The sequence below is a fragment of the Leguminivora glycinivorella genome, chromosome 15 (genome assembly GCF_023078275.1).
Source record: "Leguminivora glycinivorella isolate SPB_JAAS2020 chromosome 15, LegGlyc_1.1, whole genome shotgun sequence".
NCBI classification, from domain to species: Eukaryota; Metazoa; Arthropoda; class Insecta; order Lepidoptera; family Tortricidae; genus Leguminivora; species Leguminivora glycinivorella.
The window spans coordinates 14500085-14519322 of NC_062985.1; the positions used below are offsets into that span (position 1 = coordinate 14500085).

Below are 19238 nucleotides of genomic sequence, written 5' to 3' on the forward strand. Positions count from 1 at the left end.
ATTGTGGGTCTGTCCGAGTTGCGTGTTGCAATTTTTTGATATAAAGCCCTGTCCTCGTAATCTGAATACTGCTGTTATAAAGTTGAGTTTTGTTTTAATATTTTAATATTTCATGCCAAGTTTATGCTACAAATATTCCTCTATCTAACAAATAATTATCGGAATCGTATTTATTTATAAGTGATCATAACAGATAGCCTTAATTTGGACAAAATTTTGACAGTTCGTCTTACTTCACCCCGCTATCATTTCCTCGCCCTTCACCTTCACTTATAAAAAGTGAGAGGCAGGATAATGTGAATTAGCCGTGATTAAAGTATTAAAATATTTAAAAAATGATAAAGTGTTGTATTAAATTTACTAGTGAATAGTCTGCCTCACACTGTATCAGTCAGTAAATTGCCAAAGAAGCGAGTGATCATTTCGGTGGAACTTCATTATTTTTTATATCTCATCCGGTTGTACATTTAGAAGAAGAGAAGTTATCATCATGAGTAACCAAGAAAACTTGGAGATGGCCCACAGGCAACATGTAAAATATTTCATGCGGTTCCTAGATATCTTGCCTTCATCATTGTCTTCACATGATACAACTAGGTAAGTATTTTTATAATTCCTAATGAGAATTTTGAACCTTTCTGAAACAAATGCTGTATCCGTATTCAATAGCTTTATTGGCAGTTAATGCCAACTAATAAATATGTTATTAGCACGACAGTTATATTTTTCACACAATATTTAGCATATTTTATAAAAGTTTAAATATTTGTTTTGTGTTTTGGTGTTTAAATTAAGTAATATTTGCTTAGTGCTATCGTATATTCGTTAATGAAAAAGTAAATTTCAGTTCCTGTTAATGTGATATTGAAAAATGTACCTGCAATATCAACAGTGGCAAGTTTATCATACAACTTATATTATGTTTGTATTAAAAATAAACACATTCAGCATATCAGATTGCATACCAGCCAGATTGGTCACTATTGAATAGTAAGAATTATATTGTCACTTAATTCCTATGGTACAAGCTTTATGTTAGTTTGATTGGTATAAGTTTGTCTTCAAATTTATTTATTTATACTTTATTGTACAGTAAAAATATACAGTCTTTATAAAAGGTGGACTTAATGCTTCATGGTATTCTCTACCAGTCAACCTTTAGGCCAAACAGAGAAAAAAAAAAGTAACAAAAAAGATGAAGAACGCATTGGTTTATGTAAAGAAATCAAATGAGTGATGTGATGACGGGCAGTAATCAGGTATTGAGGAGGATAGATATGATGCACCAACCTTAAATGAAGCAAATGAAATGCAAAATGACGCTGAATGAGCAAATGATGATGATAGTGATGAAGATGGGTGATGATGATGATGATGACTTTCCTCAAACATAAATTTATTTTAATTTCAGAGTAACAATAGCATATTTCTCAGTAGCCGGGCTGGATGTGCTCGGCGCCATTACCTCTATATCTGTAGAGCTGAGGTCCCGGATTATAGAATGGCTGTATCATCTGCAAGTGTATCCAAATAAAGAGAGTAAGTGGTATTTATTTTAGAGATGGGCCGAATATGGACCTTGACGAATACGAATATTCGGCCGAACATTCGTTTCAGCTCTTAACGAACCGAACATTCGGCCGAATATTCGGTTACTCCATATTTAGAAAGCGGATGTTAAGATTAAAACTATTAAATGATTGATAATGGTTACATATGTTACTAGAACTACATATGTTCTTATATGATTTAGTGGATAAGAAAAACTTAGTTACAACAACTCTGAACTCTTCTCAACTCTTAAACTACAGTTTTTTCAACTTTTTTACAAAACAATTGTATTTATATTTTGACGCATAGGTAATGATCTCTTTTTAGTAGTTCCTTAGGCAGCGTTCCCACTTAAGCGTCGCGTGTGTCGGGGTGCGCAACGGACGTCTCCGCCACGCCGCCTGAATGTAATTCAAAAAACGTCTCCTCAGTACATTTTGTATAGGAAGGACGTAAGACGCGCCCCAGGCGGCGTGGCGGTGGCGTGGTGCGCGCCGCGCCGCCTGGGGGCGCGTCTTACGTCCTTCCTATACAAAATGTACTGAGGAGACGTTTTTTGAATTACATTCAGGCGGCGTGGCGCGGTCGTCCGTTCTGCACCTCAGGACATGCGTCTCTTAGATGTGGCCGGTCCCTTAGAAAGCTACTAAAATAGGAGCTTATTATCCAATGGAATACGTAAGATCTTCATTAGATAATACTTTGTTTATTCGGTAAATATTCGGCAATGCAACCGAATTATTCGGCCGACATTGAAAAACTTGCCGAATATGCCGAATACCGAATATTTACCGAATATTATATATAATATACTATAAGATAAGTGATTATTTTATTACATTAACAATTGATTAACTTCATATAGTAGTACCTAACTCATTATAATTCTCATTTCTGCTATGAAATTGTTTTCATGTTTCATTTTATTTTAATCATGAGATTCTCATGCATGCAATGAATGAATTAAAATTATTCAGAGATATAAATCTTTATTTGCTTCCAAGTACAATTGATATTGCCATAAATATGGGTGTGTTAGGACTTAGGCCATTCATTGATACACTCAAGTTTTGTATAAGGAAACTAAGTGCCTTGTTGTTCCAAATTTTAAGGAAATACTACAAAATTATATGTATAGTATAATCATATATTATTTTAATAATTTGTAAACAGGCTTAAATAATGAATCATGAATTTGGAAGAAGTGGTTTGGTCAATGTGTAGCCCTATTCAAATTTATATTCTTTTCCTGTAAAAAAAATAAACATTGCCTTCAAACATTGCATTGTGGCATTCAAATAGGGTATAGAACATGCCATATATAGTATGCATACTAAAAGTAATATTATTTAAATTCGGACCCCTATTTCACCCCTTAGGACGTGATTTTTGTAAAATCCTTTCTTAGTGCTCCTCCACCCGTTACAAGAAACTTATGTGCCAATTTGGAATCGCGGTTTCAGCTGTGTGTTGATATGTCACTTTCTTCTTTTATATATTAAGATGTTTAAAAAAACGACGAATCACTTCGAGAAAAGTAGGTGCCCTTGCGCTTCGCTTGGCTCGTCTTGGCGGGGGCACTACCGTGCTTCTATGTCTGTCTTTTATTCACAAAGGCGTGAGCAATTGTTCGTATTTTCATGTAATTAAAGACTATATTTGCCAAATATTCCCGTCATCATTCATGGCACGATATAGAGGTACATACATAGTACCTCTGATTACTAGGTATAATGTTAATGTAAAATAATCACGATTTATGTTGATAAAATATATTTACACAGCCTTGCATTGTACGTGAGTGGTATTGTGTGCTGTTGAGCAAACATTGTAGTTCCTTATCATTTTAATGGATTTTATATGGCGGTTAAAAGATTACAAGAAGCTCCGCTTCATTTACTTTACTTTTATTACTGTAAGATACATGACTTTGGTCATGACACTATTAATGTGAATGTACACAATTAAACCATGAAAGTAAAACCAAAACAAGGTGACGCTATTTACTTATGTATTACTTCATAAAAACGCCTTCCGGGCTTACGGTGCCACCTTGCCTTACAGCAGTGTCACACACAAAGTGTGACCCAACAGTTCGTCGTATTATATGAGTCCAACGCGATTAGTTGCGATCGCTCCACTCACTGAACTAAAACCAGATCACTAAAGCCTGGTCGCGTGATTAGTCCGGTCCACAGGGCGAGCAGCGTCGCGAGGCAATTCAACTGCACATGCTCAATGTAGACCTGCCTCGGCTGAGGCAGCGAGTTTTCCCCGGCTATTCACCTATCTCAAAAGAGCTCGCTTCAAAACTATGCTACCCAATTACCCGTCTTCGCCCCGTTCAGCTGTCTCGCAGAGCTCTTAAGGCCAATAGTCCGCTATCATATGTTTATCATAGAAATATGATAAGATAAGATAAGATAATATTTATTCCATAACAATTTTACAATTATGTCGGAAATGTAACATTATACTATTAATAAATTTTCTAATTACTAGAATATCTTACAACCTTATAATTAACATGCAATTTAACTATATTATACAGAATTAGGATATTAATTAATCTTATGTCAGTCAAATTTTGGTATACAGTAGGAACATTTAAAAAATACATTAAACATTACAAATAAAATCATTGACGTCGTAATAGCATTTACTAATCAATAAATCCCTTAACCGGCATTTAAAATTGGTCACATCGTGTATTGACTTGAGCTCGGTCGGGAGGCAGTTATATAGTTTTACTGCTTGATATAGTACGGAGTGGTGAACAACATTTAATTTTGGAGCTATCAAGTTATCCAAGTCCTTCCTACGTGTGTTCATTCTAGAGATTCTTTTTCCTCTGTCTCGTATCTATTTAAGTGTTTTACGACACCAGTTAGTAACACTAGAATGTAAAGACAGGGTACTGTAAGAATTTTGAGACGGATGAAGTGTTCTCTACATGACTGCCACCATGGGATGCGGACCATGATTCTAATGGCACGTTTTTGGGCTACAAACGCTTTATTTATATTATATTTGTAGCTTTGACCCCAAAACTTGATGCTATATCGCAACCGAGACTCTATTAATGCGTAATACACAGATGTCAGTTGCCTTAAAGTAACTTCCTCGCGTAAACTCCTTAGCGCATAACAAGCTGAACTAATGCCGTTTTCCAGTGAGCTGAGTTCTTCTCTCCAGTTAAGATCCCTATCTAAATATTGGGTTGGTAAGAAAGTAATGAGCGAATCATAACCAATATTGTAATTTTTATTTAATTTATTATTTTAATCATTTATCAAAAATATAACGGCCTTCGTTATCTACTACTTGTCTCCATCGTTCTGGTAAAGAATGAATAGCATCGGCGAAGAAGTTCTTAGGTTTAGATTCAAAAAACTCAGCTATGTACTGTCGTAGATGGGCTTGATCATCGAACTTTTTTTCATTCAAGGCATTGCTTAGCGATCTGAACAATGCGTAATCCGTAGGTGCCAAGTCTGGAGAGTACGGTGGATGAGGTATCACTTTCCAACCTAGCTCCAATAGCTTTAGCCGAGTCACTTTTGCAATGTGTGGGCGAGCATTGTCGTGTAAGAAAAAACTTTAGCATGCTGTGGACGATTCTGACAGATTTTTTGGTTTAAATTTTCAAGCTGATTACAGTATACTGATGCGGTAACAGTCATTCCACTTGGTAGGAGTTCCCAGTGAATAATACCATGAATATCCCACCAAACGGACAGCATAACTTTTTTCGGGTGAGGCTCTGTTTTTGGTGCCTCTATTCCTTTTTCGTTTGGAGCTAGCCACTGACGTTTGCGTGTGTGATTTATATATAAGACCCATTTTTCATCTCCAGTGATAAGATGGTCCAACCAGTTGAATGTGCGGCGAAAAGACAGAAGTTGTATGCAGATATCGGCACGGCGGTTTAGTTGATGTCTATCAAGTTCGTGCGGTATCCAAACACTGTATTTGTAGTTTTTTCCCAACTCGTGTAAATGTGTTTCTATGGTGACATGAGAGCAGCCTAACTCGGTAGCAAGAGTACGACTCGTTAGCCTCGGATCTCTTTCAATTAAGGTTTTTAATTTGGCTACATCAATCTTCACCGGTCGACCAGACTTAGGTTGATCTGATAATGAAAAGTCGCCACTACGAAACCGCTGGAACCATCGTTTCGCCGTGGCCTCAGACACAACTTCAGGAGCAACACGCTGACATATATTACGCACTGTTTCGGCGGCTGAATGGCCAGACTGAAATTCATATAGTAAGCAATGCCTTACATGCACTTTTAACTCGTCCATTTTCTTCCTTATATTAGCTCGGCGACAGCTAGTGAATGACTGACGAGAAACTGTGCGACTCGCCCTTTATATACTTTCGACCATAGAAGATTCTAGAACTTTCTCAAAAATTTTATGTGGAATTCAATCGATCGCTCATTACTTTCTTACCAACCCAATATATACCGAGGAATTTGACACTGTCTTCATCGGCCACAACAGAACCTTCTAGGTTGACATGCAGGGACTCGCTATTCCTAGACGTAGTTCTGAACATCATACATTTAGTCTTGTTCATATTTAAAATTAGGTTATTGCTATTAAACCACGCCTGAAACCTTCTCAGTAATGCATTAACTTTATTGCTCAGTTCTTCTGTGTTAGTTGAGGAAACTATTGCGTTTGTGTCATCCGCAAAAACCACAACGCCAACATCGCCAAAACATTTATTAATGTAATCAATTAAATCATTGATCATAGGTCACATGCCATCCCTTTTCTTCACTTTGGAGAAAAATGGAGGCATACAGACCTATGATCATAGTTCTATGATAAACATATGATAGTGGACTTTCGGCCTGCAGAATATGTTTTTATGCAACCATAGTTTTTTTTGCTATAGCCTTGTTTATTGTTCCACTGCCGGGCAGGGGCCTCTCCTCGCTTATTTATATGTATTATCATACCAACAATTTATTGGTTATTTCAGTACATCTATGTTTTTATATATTGTAAACTGACCAGACCTTGTATTCTCTAGCCAGTTCTTTACGAATGCATCAATAACCTGGACACGGCTCTTCCCCTTTACATTTGAATATTTTAGTCCACTGTTGTTTTCTTTTGCAGATTCGATCTATGTAGGTAATTATAAAGTTTTCTGACGTAGCTATACCTACACCTACACGTAGGATACAAGTTTTTAAAATGAAGGTTGTCTGAACCTGCGGATATGCGTTTTTTACTTAATTTCTTATCATTGAGCACACAACGTTGAGTTAAGGGTGTCTCTGTTGAAAGGCTTACCGACAATCATCCGTAAAGTAACACGATAGGGACTATATTCATTAAACGTACAAATACAGTCGCATATTCTGTCTGATACATTACTAAATAACCCTAATAAGTGGTCGAAGGTTGGTATAACTTTGCTACAGAGAACACTGAAGTTCGTACAAAAAATGTAACTTACCTAAACATTTATTCGACCTCAAATTGTAAAAAACGCTTGTCATACAATAACAAAATATTGAGAAACCTGATTTAAAGGAGTGTCGTATCAATGGGTAAATAAATTTACCTTAGGTAGGAACTCACATGACTCAAATCGATTGATGTAACCACTGATTAAGCGCAAATCAAGACAGAAAGTGTGGGACGTATATAAGTGGGAGGAGGACATTGTTGACTATTTAAAAGTGTATTATTGCATGTAAGCCTATTTGAATAAAGAATATTTTGACTTCGACTTTGGTTCAGGGGGTTTAAACCTCCCCCTTAGGACTCTACCGAGTCAGCAAACCCTATACGATGCTTATACAGAAAACTCTTTCAGCTTGTCCTTTCTCTGTATGATACATATTGCATATCCTCAATAGGGATATCAGCTCCTCAGCAATAGGGCAGCTCTGTCTGCTCGAACGAGCCAGCACACCCGAACAACGGCCCCTCAAAGGGCCTCAATCAAAACTTCAGATCAGAAGCAGCATTTTTTTGACGGAGTGGAAATACATTTACGCACGATGTGTGGTACTCGCCGTTTCTTTCCCCTACCCTAGCAAGAGGGGGGAAACTTGGCCCTACCCACTAAACTTCTTCGTCTCTCTATAGGAGAGATGTGACAGTTTTCTGTGGGCGTCGCATATTTTCTACTCTTAATAACATTGGTTCCTCATTCCATTCCAGCTGGGGACATGTCTATGTGCGGCTTCCAGGGGTCGTCAACCATCAACATAGATCTGCATCCCGAAAACGCGCATTATCGCTGCGGACACCTCGCCATGACTTACACAGCGCTAAGCACTCTCGTCACATTAGGTGATGACCTTAGTAGGGTCAACCGGAAGGCGTTAGTAGAAGGTAAGTTGAAGGGAATTCTAGGACTTGCTCTAACTACCTAGCGTTGAAAATGCGCATTACCGATGTGGACACTTAGCCATAACTTACCTCGCGCTGAGCACTCTCGTTCATCACACTTGGTGACGATGAAGACCTTAGTAGGGTCAACCGGAAGGCGTTGGTAAAAAGTAAGTCGGAGAACGAGCACTATCGAGTGTGAGATCTTACTAAGGGCGGTTTACCCGCGCATTATATAAATAAATTAAAACGCGAAGTAAATAAAATAAAAAAAACATGATGTAGGGCTGATAGAGAATACAAAATGACCCGCATCGCCAATAAATAGCCTCGCGTAGTAGCTCGGTCAGTGTGTCTCGCCTAAGACAATACAGCTATGAAAGTAATTTACTTATGGCCCAAGGCACGTCTGCACAGACCTACCGCGACCGGTTTCGTGAGGCAAATTTTTTGCGAGGGGAATCGTTACATATGGACCCCATACAAGATATACGTTTCACGTCAGTTGATTTACGACATGTTTAGTTTAAAATGTATCGTTTTAGGTGTAAAGGCGCTTCAGACAGAAGAGGGCAACTTCGCAGCGACGCTGTCGGGTTGTGAGTCCGATATGCGGTTCGTGTACTGTGCGGCGTGTATCAGCTACATACTGAACGACTGGTCTGGCTTCGACAAGGAGAAGGCTGCCGACTATATTATTAAATCAATAGTGAGCACAGATGTCATATATACCATAGATCAAGCAAACGTATCTACTTAGCGTGTCAAATGAACTCAGTGAAATCCACTGAGTTGTCCGTCTTTACTCGCAGCTTGCAGCTTTCGGGCGTCAATTTTTGTAAGTTGAAGTCAACCAAAACATAAAAAATGCCTCGTTACGTGATATTCAATTGCAACAACACAAAAATTATGAACAATCAAGAGCCTGAGACATATTTAAAATTACAGGCAAGAATCAACTTCAGTACAAAATTTGACACGCTCGGCCCCTATACAAATATATGAATTTGTTTCTTCTATCTAAATTAAGTTCTGTGATAGTGAGTTGGTTTTATTCAGCTATTGAGCTATTACTTTAAATTGGCGGGTGAATCCACGTAAAAGTAACGTGAGTCACGAATTCATTGAGTGTTTATTTGAAATACAGCTGCAAATGAAAGGATCTATGAATATATCGAGAAAGTAGCACTTATTTAGAGATAGATTATTGAACTTGCATCGTGAATAAATGGAACATGCCATAAAATCGTGACTTATGTTACTCTTGCCGCGGATTACCTGGCAATTATTGGTATAAATGTTTCCAGCTAAATTAGATTTTATTGTTGTCGGATTTAAGTTGAGTGACAGTGCTATAATCATTGTTTTCTGAAGGTGGATTTAGGAAGTGATTTAGTAACTTTATTAATAATCGATGTTTTTCTTTGGCTACATATGTAGTGCATAATAGTTTTCCATCATTTTTTCTCAGAAACGTTCGTATTTGTAATGCTATTTCAGGAAACGTCAATAGTTTTTGCACTAAGACGGGCTCAAATCAGTGAAATAACATGACTTGATTAGTACACTATAATTTATAAATATCATTGCACTATTATTGCTCGGAGTTTAGCCGTCGCGTGAACTCCTATATGCCTAAAGAGGGGCATCTGAAACATGTCGCAGCAGTAGCGATATAATAACGTGACTACAACAGTAAATTTATTAAATATTTGAATATGTCTCACGAAAGTTTAACGTCTATAATTGCACCACATCATAGATTAAATATAAGAAGATTTAAATATAAGATCATACCATCCCATACATTATAATGCGACCGCCTAAGAACGCGCATACACTACACCACACATAGATGGCGTCACAAAAAACATGTCATGTCACATGTAGATAGCGTTACGTGTCGCTTTTGACATAGACTTATGGCTCGAAAGTGACACATAACGCCAATCTACAAATAATCGATGGCAACAAGGCATTTTTTGTAGTGTATGCGCGTCCTTAGGCGGTCGCATTTTAATGCATGGGATGGTATGATCTTCTTATATGTACATATTTAATCTATACCGCGAAAAATCTATGGAACCTGAATCTCCCGTTCACCATACATTATGTAAAGGGCTGATGTGACTTCTATAAATACCTTACTTTATTTACGACCGTAAAGCTTTAAACAAACGTGTAACAAACATATCATATTCCTCAGGGCTACGACTACGGCATCGCGCAGTGCCCCGAGCTAGAGTCACACGGCGGCACCACGTACTGCGCGCTCGCCACGCTTCACCTCACCGATCAACTGCACAAGCTCTCCAACCAACAGGTCGAGGGCCTCAAGCGCTGGCTGGTCTTCCGACAAATCGACGGCTTCCAAGGCCGCCCCAACAAACCTGTCGACACATGCTACAGCTTCTGGGTAGGTGCTTCCCTAAAAATCCTCAAAACCCTAAAATACACTAATTACGCGAGCAACAGAGGATACGTCTACGAAACGCAAGATTTAGTCGTCGGTGGCTTCTCAAAATGGCCGGACACTTGCACAGATCCGATGCACACTTATTTAGGGTTAGCGGGACTTAGTTTGATAGGAGAGAAGGGGCTGTTGAAGATTGTGCCGAATTTAAATATTACTAAGAGAGCGTTTGAGCATTTGAAGAGTTTACACGAGCAGTGGGCTAAGGAGTCATAGTGATGGCAGGGTTTGTTAGGCGTAGTATACATGAAATCGCGTGTAAACTTCGAGCGATTTGCACAGAAGACTCTGATGCTTACGATACGGACATCTTACCTTTATAATACTTTTCATATGGCCTGGGCCGATGACAGTGTTTATCTCCATACAATTTATTACCTTGAAACACTAAACAAGAAAATAATTATAAAATAGCTATCACTGAATTCAAGGTTTGTGAAAAAGTTAAAAATCAAACGATAGGCAAAAGCTACGAAGCGCGATTTTACGTATACTACCTTTAGTACCTTGTTATCTTGTTAAAATCTGGTTAGAAGATGTAAGATGTTTCATAATTTTAATAAATATATGAATTATGTGGAGCTGGCACGAATAAATCTGAATTTACATATGGGTCTGTATATGGTCTGAGCACACCGGCTACGCAAGTGCCTGATAATGTTGACCCGCAAACGCACTCGTTACGCAAGCGGTGTGTCATCTTTCATAACAATTTGTATAATTCAACACACATGTGCGCGCATCTGGTGTACCGGCCTTTAGATGATTTGTTTTGGTTCGTGACATATCTTTAGATCTTATTTTTATGAATCCTTTACATATTTTAACTAATTTTCAATTAAGTTAGTGTGCACGGGAAAACGTCCCAGTTTGTCGATTGCTATAAAGCCGCTTTGTCAATTTATTCATATAAAGATACAAGTAAATCTCGCCTTAATGGTAACCGACAAAGTGGGACGTTTTACTAAACACACTCACTATAAGTGAATTTTAATGTTCAATGTTCCTGTATGAAATGCGTTTTTATTTAAATTATGGATAAGTACTTAAAGGTCGATGCATACGTTACGTGAATCCACAGTGATGCTCTTAAGCAAAAGGTGCCACATTATTGGTACACTAGGTACAGTCAAGTGCAAAAATACGTATCGAAATAATCGTCTCATAAATATGGTACTACACTCTTATTACATCGGACTAAGATGCTATAGGACATATTTTTGAGTAAGATGTGTACATCCATATTTTTACACTTGACTGTACCAGTTTCTTAGAGAATTCTTATATTTATACTATCACGTGTGTTAGATGGCTCAATTTGTCACATTGTAGAAATTTCTTGTAACTAGTATAAAATTGATATTCGTTTAATTTCAATGACCTAAAATCAGTATTTCAGTTATAACACTTCTTTCCCTATATTGAAAAGTAAAAAATCACGGATTGTATGCAGCGACCTTAAAGAGTTCACAGCTAGGTCGGTTCTCCATACAGACGTATTTACGCTCTTATTTTAGTTAAAATGGTAATAATAATAGTAAAAAAATACAATGAATTTAACATTATCCAAACTTGTTTTCGCTCTATTTAGTTTGTTTTGTATGCTGGAGCAATATAAACTTATTTCAGCCCGGGATATGTCTAGAGTTTCAGCATGTGCTATATGAAGTATACTTATACTTTGTCACACAATTACAATTCGATTGCCCTTACAATTCAACATTCGGTTATAAAATTAGAAAGAAACTTTTGTATGGGAAGGTGAAATCCGGCTGAGCTTGCCGGGGACTCTTAAGGCGCCCCCTGACTATCAATCCACCGGACGGTCACGAGTCACTTCTTCGACGCTGTCACTTACTTCTAACTGACTTGTCGCCGTCCGGTGGTTTGATCGTCAGTCCTACAGATAGGTGTTGCATTCTGCCTCAACAATCAGTAACAACAACGATTATTATAGTATAGCACTTAAAGCACTTTGGGTACAATGTATGTTTATGTCCTGTGCCATATAAGGGGCCGTCCATAAATTACGTCATTCTAAATTAGGGGGGGGGGGTTTGGTCTGCGGATGACGGTAAATGATAGATGGGGGGGGGGGGGGTGTTTCGAAATTGACGTCATTCTTATTTATTTATTTATAGTTTATTTTTCACGTACAAAAAGATTATTTCTAAAAAGAAATTTCTTCCAGCACACCTAGTAAGTGAGACTGCAAATGTGAGAGGCGGCTAAGGCGCATACAATATTAAAATAACTCATAATAAACATACATAAGTAATGCAACATAGATGTACACAAATACAGTAATAACTACAGATAAAATACTCTAACAATAATATTACATATAATACTAGCTGCCCGCCCCGGCTTCGCCCGTGGTACTTAAATGTATTATACATATAAACCTTCTTTAAGAATCAGTCTATCTATTTAAAAAAACCGCATCAAAATCCGTTGCGTAGTTTTAAAGATCTAAGCATACATAGGGACAGACAGCGAAAGCGACTTTGTTTTATACTATGTATTTATATTATATTATAAGTAGTTATATTATATCAATGATTATTGCCAAAGTAAAAATAATAAAAGATGATTCTATAACCAAGTGTTTTAATCATATAATACCCTATTTTTCTCAAATCTGCAATGTTTTATTTTGTCAAACTGGTAATGACGTCAATTTTGGGAGAAGGGGGGGGTCATTAAGATATGACGATAGGATGATTATAGGGGGGGGTCTAAAATCTGAAAAAATCGATGACGTAATTTATGGACAGCCCCTAAGTCGCGTTACGGCCTGACCACGAGATTGGTCTAAAGCGCGGCGAGTGGCGGCCATAGGTGCGAATGAAAGGTCCCATCGTTGTGTCTCGCTCTAACCTATGGCCGTTGCTGTCGCCTTGAGATTGAGACCAAATACCAAAATGTCTTGCCCGGGTCGCTACAGTCGGCATTATTGCTGTAGTTAGGTATTTATCAAATTATTGCACAAATTTATGTAATTTTTATAATAGTTATTTCTATTATTTTGTCGAATTTATAATAAAATATATACTTATTTACATGTATTAGTTAGGTTTTTGTGTTAGTGTCTGTTGGATAAAATTGCCTGCATTTTTACGAAATAACCTTTTTTACAGCGAGAAACTGGAATGTATTTAAGTTGTCACAAAAAAAGTGTTATATACTTGCCGGCATTGTCTTTACATTTCAGTACTCTAATTTTGAAACTTTACCGATGCATACTTAATGGAAACATTTTCAAAAACGTATGATTTTTTCACCGAAACGCTTTTCTTTCGTATTTCGAAGTAGTCACACCACTATTTTATACTATAAACTTGAAATAAAAGTCATATACAAAGAAAAAATCTATATACTGTTCTACCTCAGGGCTGACAGGGGATGCTAAAAGCTTTCGGAAATTGTCATATAGGTACTTGGAATTTTCGACCCTTTCCACCTTGACCCGACGGCCGAGCGGTTTAGGAATCCGCCCGGTAATCGGAGGACGCTGGTTCGATTCCAGCGCGGGACACTTGGAGGCCTTGGTCACTTTTTCTTCGTATATGACATTCATTTTAAAATTCGACTGGTTTGAAGAGCTCCTAATTCTTAACACTCAGTCAAAATTTTTCTAAATGTAATAATAAAAAGTAGGTAAATAAGCTGTTTATTATGTACCTACATCGTAAGGCTGTCACTGTTGAATGAACGTTTGTATTTATTAAAGTATTCCAAATTTGTACTATACAAGTATACATTTAAGTTATTAAATTTACAACTAGTTTATGAATTGTTTTAATGTCAAGCATTTATATGATTTACTTAAGAAATAAGTTGTGCCTGGGTAGGTACCGGTGTGCTGTCGGAAAATTATTGAAATTGCGAAATTTTCAATTGGAAACACACCATATTTATTTTATGGGAATTGTAAATTCCAAAATGAAGTCCATTTCCGAAATGTTTTCAGAGTTTTTCCTGAATGTTTCGTTAAGATTTCCAGAAATGCATTGAAAATTTGCAGATTTTTCGTTTTTTTTCTGCAATGTGGTATAAATACCTAGGTTTACAGTGAACATTTGGTGCCTACGCGTTTATTGATTGTTTTGTGTTTTAAAAACGAATACAAAAGATTTTTACCGATTAATTTGTGGTTTCATTGATTGTGTCTTTAGGGCTGTTTTAAAATATGTTTTTTTCAGAAACATTACATTTAATTTTTATTTTCATAAACTTACTGCATTTTGGGTAAGTAGAACCTTTTTGCAACACTATGCAACTACCAAGAAGAAAAAAAAATCGTTGGATGTCAGGATGTCACCAAGTGACTTTTATGTCCACGAGTTTTTATCAAAGTTTATAGCCCTTATAAACGAATACATTTTAAATTCTGCGAACCTGAGCCTTGAAATTTCACGTTATTTATAAAGGTTCAGACATCTTAGAGACTACCTACGCGTCAATTACTTAAAATACTTACTGATTTTGATGGATAATTCGAATTTTGGTGTCTATTTGATACAATTTTTTTTTTATGGGATAGGAGGCAAACGAGCAGACAGGTCGCCTGATGGTAAGCGATCACCGCCGCCCATGGACACCCGAAACACCAGAGGTGTTGGAGGTGCGTTGCCGGCCTTTAAGATGGGTGTACGCTCTTTTCTTGAAGATTTGAAGGTCGTATCGGTCCGGAAATACCGCAGGCGACAATTCGTTGTGTGAAGTTGTATGGTGGGATTGGTGTACTGTGAGTGTCATGCTATTAATCTAACTTAGTGAGATGTGTGTGATGTACGATCGTGATCTATGTAGTGAAATTTCCGGGATGTGTTCCCAGCACAAATTACACCGGTGGTCTCAAGCTAGGTAAGTTTCTTTGCCTTTAAAACCTTTCTAATTTAGATTCCAGTATTTTGGGTGTCTCCTTTAGGCTAGAACGGTCGACCGCGCCAGTATCTATCATTGCGAGCACAGAGACGCGCCAGCTATAGCTAATAGCGGAGGTTCTTAGAAGCTATTTCTTCTATGCGATTATTACATACACATATATATACATTCAGTCACGCCTGTATCCCATAAAGGGGTAGGCCGAGCACATGAAACTACTAAAGCTTCAGTGCCACTCTTGGCAAATAAGGGGTTGAAAGAAAACGAAACTGTGGCATTGCAGTGACAGGTTGCCAGCCTCTCGCCTACGCCACAATTTAACCCATATCCCATAGTCGCCTTCTACGACACCCACGGGAAGAAAGGGGGTGGTGAAATTCTTAACCCGTCACCACACAGCATATTATTATGCGATTATTGATACCCTATTATTAATTTACCAACTTTGGAAGAAAAAAGAAACTCGCATATATACGAGACTACGATTGTGTATATGCTTACTTACAAACATGAACGCTGAAAACAATACACTCTTTTTCTTTGGGCTTCGTGTAAAAATTGGTGCTGAAACTGGAGTTGTTGGAGTTTTAAGAAATTGCAGAAATTAACACAACAGTAGGTATATGTATTTTCAGAATTTGGGACCCCCCAATTAGCTTAAGTTGTTAATAAAAATTAACTCACCGTCTTTTGTGATGTTAATAAAATTATAAGCATGAAATTTATATAAAAGTATTGTTTTTTTTTTTATACCACGTCGGTGGCAAACAGGTATACGGCCCGCCTGATGGAAAGCGGTCACCGTAACCTATGGACGCCCGCAACTCAAGGGGTGTCACGTGCGCGTTGCCGACCCATTAGAAACTTGTACACTCCTTTTTTGAAGAACCCCATACTGTAGTTCATCGGGAATACCTCGACAGGGAGCTCATTCCACAGCCGGAGCGTTCGTGGGAGGAAATTCCTCTGAAACCGCACGCTGCGCGACCATTTAGGTTGCAAGGTGTGTGGATGAGCGCCCTGTCGATGGCGAGCGGTGCGATGATGAAAAGTGGCCGTTGGCATCATGTCAAACAGTTCTTCAGAACACAACCCGTTGTACAGGCGATAGAATACACATAAGGAGGCGAAGTCCCTCCTTAGACTTAAGGGTTCAATACCACCTGTGAGTTTGTTTGTTTTTGTGTAAATTACATAAACTTTAAGCGATAGTCTACATTCAGAATGTGAAAAAAAGTAATTTTTTAGACAGATTTTACACTTAATTGTCGTCACAAAACTGACGTCGAGTAAATTTTTGTTAACAACTTACGCTACTTGGGGGTCCCAAATTCTGAAAATGCCCATAGTTACAATTAAAATTAATTACAAAAGAAAAATGATTAACTAAAAGTCACCAGTCAAATGCTTATTATTATTAAAGCCAGGGCGAGAAAAGCGGAAGTAATAGTTTGATAATAATAATTATCGCCGACTATCGCCCGCAATCACAGAACGACTCGCCGTCCAACTTTGCCGTAGGTAATCGTTTTACGGAAAAGTTGTAACTCTCATCGTTTCGCAATTTTCCTGCTGCATGACGCAGATTATACCTACTGCCAGGGAGGTATTCATTGTAGAAGATGTGGAAAATCTAATAAATATATTTCTACAGATCGCGTTTAAAAATCTAGTTTATTTTTATTAAGTTATTAACTTGCGAATATTATCTAAGGTCAATTCACCTTTACTTGTCCAATCATGTAAACAAACACTGCTCGGAAATATTATCTCACTTTTCTCTGGAATTACACATTAATCATCACTTAAAATGTTAGTACCTATATACTTAAAGAAACTCACAAAGTATTGAAATCAATCAAAAAACCACTGAAAAATATCATTTCTAAAAAGATTTTCATCAATAATTGCAATAACGAACGGATGACATCAAAAACCCCTGACATTACGAAGTCCAGCACGGGAAGCATGGTCGCGCGATAGACGATAAAATATCAGGCCGTCCCTATCGCATTTACAAATAGTGCGATAGGGACGGCCTGCTATTTTATCGTCTATCGCGCGACCATGCTTCCCGTGCTGGTTGTCTACGAATAGTAATTTTGGGATGGCAACTTATCATTATGAACGATCGATATTAACATTTGAGTTTGTATAGCTTGGAAAAAATGCGTTGATATTGACTACAATAATTTATCAGATTTTTTAACCGACTACGTTACGTTTTATTTCCTTCTTTACGATAAATATTTAACTATCAGTATATTTTGATATTTGTTGTTGTAAATGTTAATCCTAGGTACTATAAAATGAATACTGAAGTAGCCTTTTTCACAGGATTGTTGCAAATGTGACGAAAAAGGATTTAATTTTGGTTTCAACATAGATATTGTGCGACGTAAAATTGAAAATCCTCTGATGACCTCAGCAGCGAAATTATCGTTAATACATCATTTTATCGACACTTCCAATCACTGGTTATTGTCTTTGACCATATTTGACGTTTCGTTTGTTTACATTATTGGACAAGTAAGGATGAACTGACTTTAGATTCTTTTTGAAAATTAGTTTAAACCACTGATTTGACGCACTCGTTATTTATTTTACAAGGAGTCAAAGTTGTATCGATGCTGAGCTGAAGTAACCGAAAGATTCCAATTTGAGCGTCTCGAGGGTTTAGGTTAAATAAATTTATTTATTATTTGGATTTTGATTAAATAAATTTAGGCTCTGAGTGATTCCAATATCCACATTCTGAACCTCTCGCTACGCTTGTGGTTCAATATAGGAACCTTTCGCTTGCTCGAGCATTGATATTGGCACCGCCCCTTGTAAAACAAATACATAACTATTTCACTTTAGATATCTTCTACTATCCAACTCTTTTTCCTACTGCGAAACAATAGGGTTTAATAGGGGTACAAACTTTTCTTTTTCACTCCCAAGTTTCCCAAATTAGCATACCTGATTACAAACTTCTACCCTTTTATTAGGATGGACCTAATTACTTTTGCAGCGAGATTATAATTTATTGAGCCCATCTTCTAATTTCATTTTCTAGTATTATCTCAGTATTTGTACTTGCTAAACTGTCTAATGAGTTTCATAAATTGTAAAGTTGGATTTAATTTATGTGGTTTCCACGTGTTTTGATGTTTACTGGATAAATATTCGACGATTGAAATAACGAAAAGCTCGCTTTACAAATTAGAAAAAAAGAGAACGGAAGATAAAGCGCGCTACATGTCTGAATGTTTTTATTTCTGTATAATTCCTCAAAATGGATGCCAAAACCAGTGTCGGGGATATTTTGGTAACAGCACGCCGTACCAAGACAAGGTTGTGAATCCTACCTAATAAAATGAGCATTTGTCGGACGACGTAGCGTGCATTACACACAAAATTTGAACGCCACGATACTATGTATTACGCATAGCTGGGCATTAACTCGTTAATCCGTTAATCGTTAATTAACGAAGTTAACATTTCGATTAACGGATTAACTTTTAAGTTAACTTTAAAAAGTGTTAACGGATCCGTTAACTTCCGTTAAATTTATCTTAGTCCGTTAATCGTTAATCTAGCATGGCAGGCGCCAGCGGCGCAGCGAAAAACACGTTGTGAACGCTACTGAAAAAACCCTATGTCGATCGTTAAAAATACGAAATTATATATAAGCTAGTATTGTTCTCTTTGCTTCGCTTTTTACCAACATTGACTCAGTGAATCCTAGGTTTTTACCATGGCGATTGTGTCAGGGCCGCTAATTGGAGCATAGTTTATGACCACATTCACTTCGAAACGATAATTTGTGAATGTGCACTGGAAAACGTCCCACTTTGTCGAATGCTATAAAGCCACTTTGTCAGTATATTCATATAAATATACAAGTAAATCTCGCGTTAATGGTAACCAACACAGTGGGACGTTTTAATAAACACACTCACATTTGTTAACATTTC

The 19238-nt window shown here is 37.4% G+C and overlaps 1 protein-coding gene across 1 annotated transcript; it reads left to right on the plus strand.

Moving 5' to 3' along the window:
- Positions 1-58: 58 nt before the first annotated feature.
- On the plus strand, positions 59-12393 carry LOC125234042 (geranylgeranyl transferase type-1 subunit beta). Its single transcript, XM_048140222.1, has 6 exons — positions 59-81; positions 472-597; positions 1412-1539; positions 7743-7916; positions 8459-8622; positions 10120-12393. The coding sequence occupies exons 2-6, from the start codon at positions 491-493 to the stop codon at positions 10600-10602; spliced, it is 1056 nt and encodes a 351-aa protein (XP_047996179.1). The 5' UTR covers positions 59-81; positions 472-490; the 3' UTR covers positions 10603-12393.
- Positions 12394-19238: the final 6845 nt, after the last annotated feature.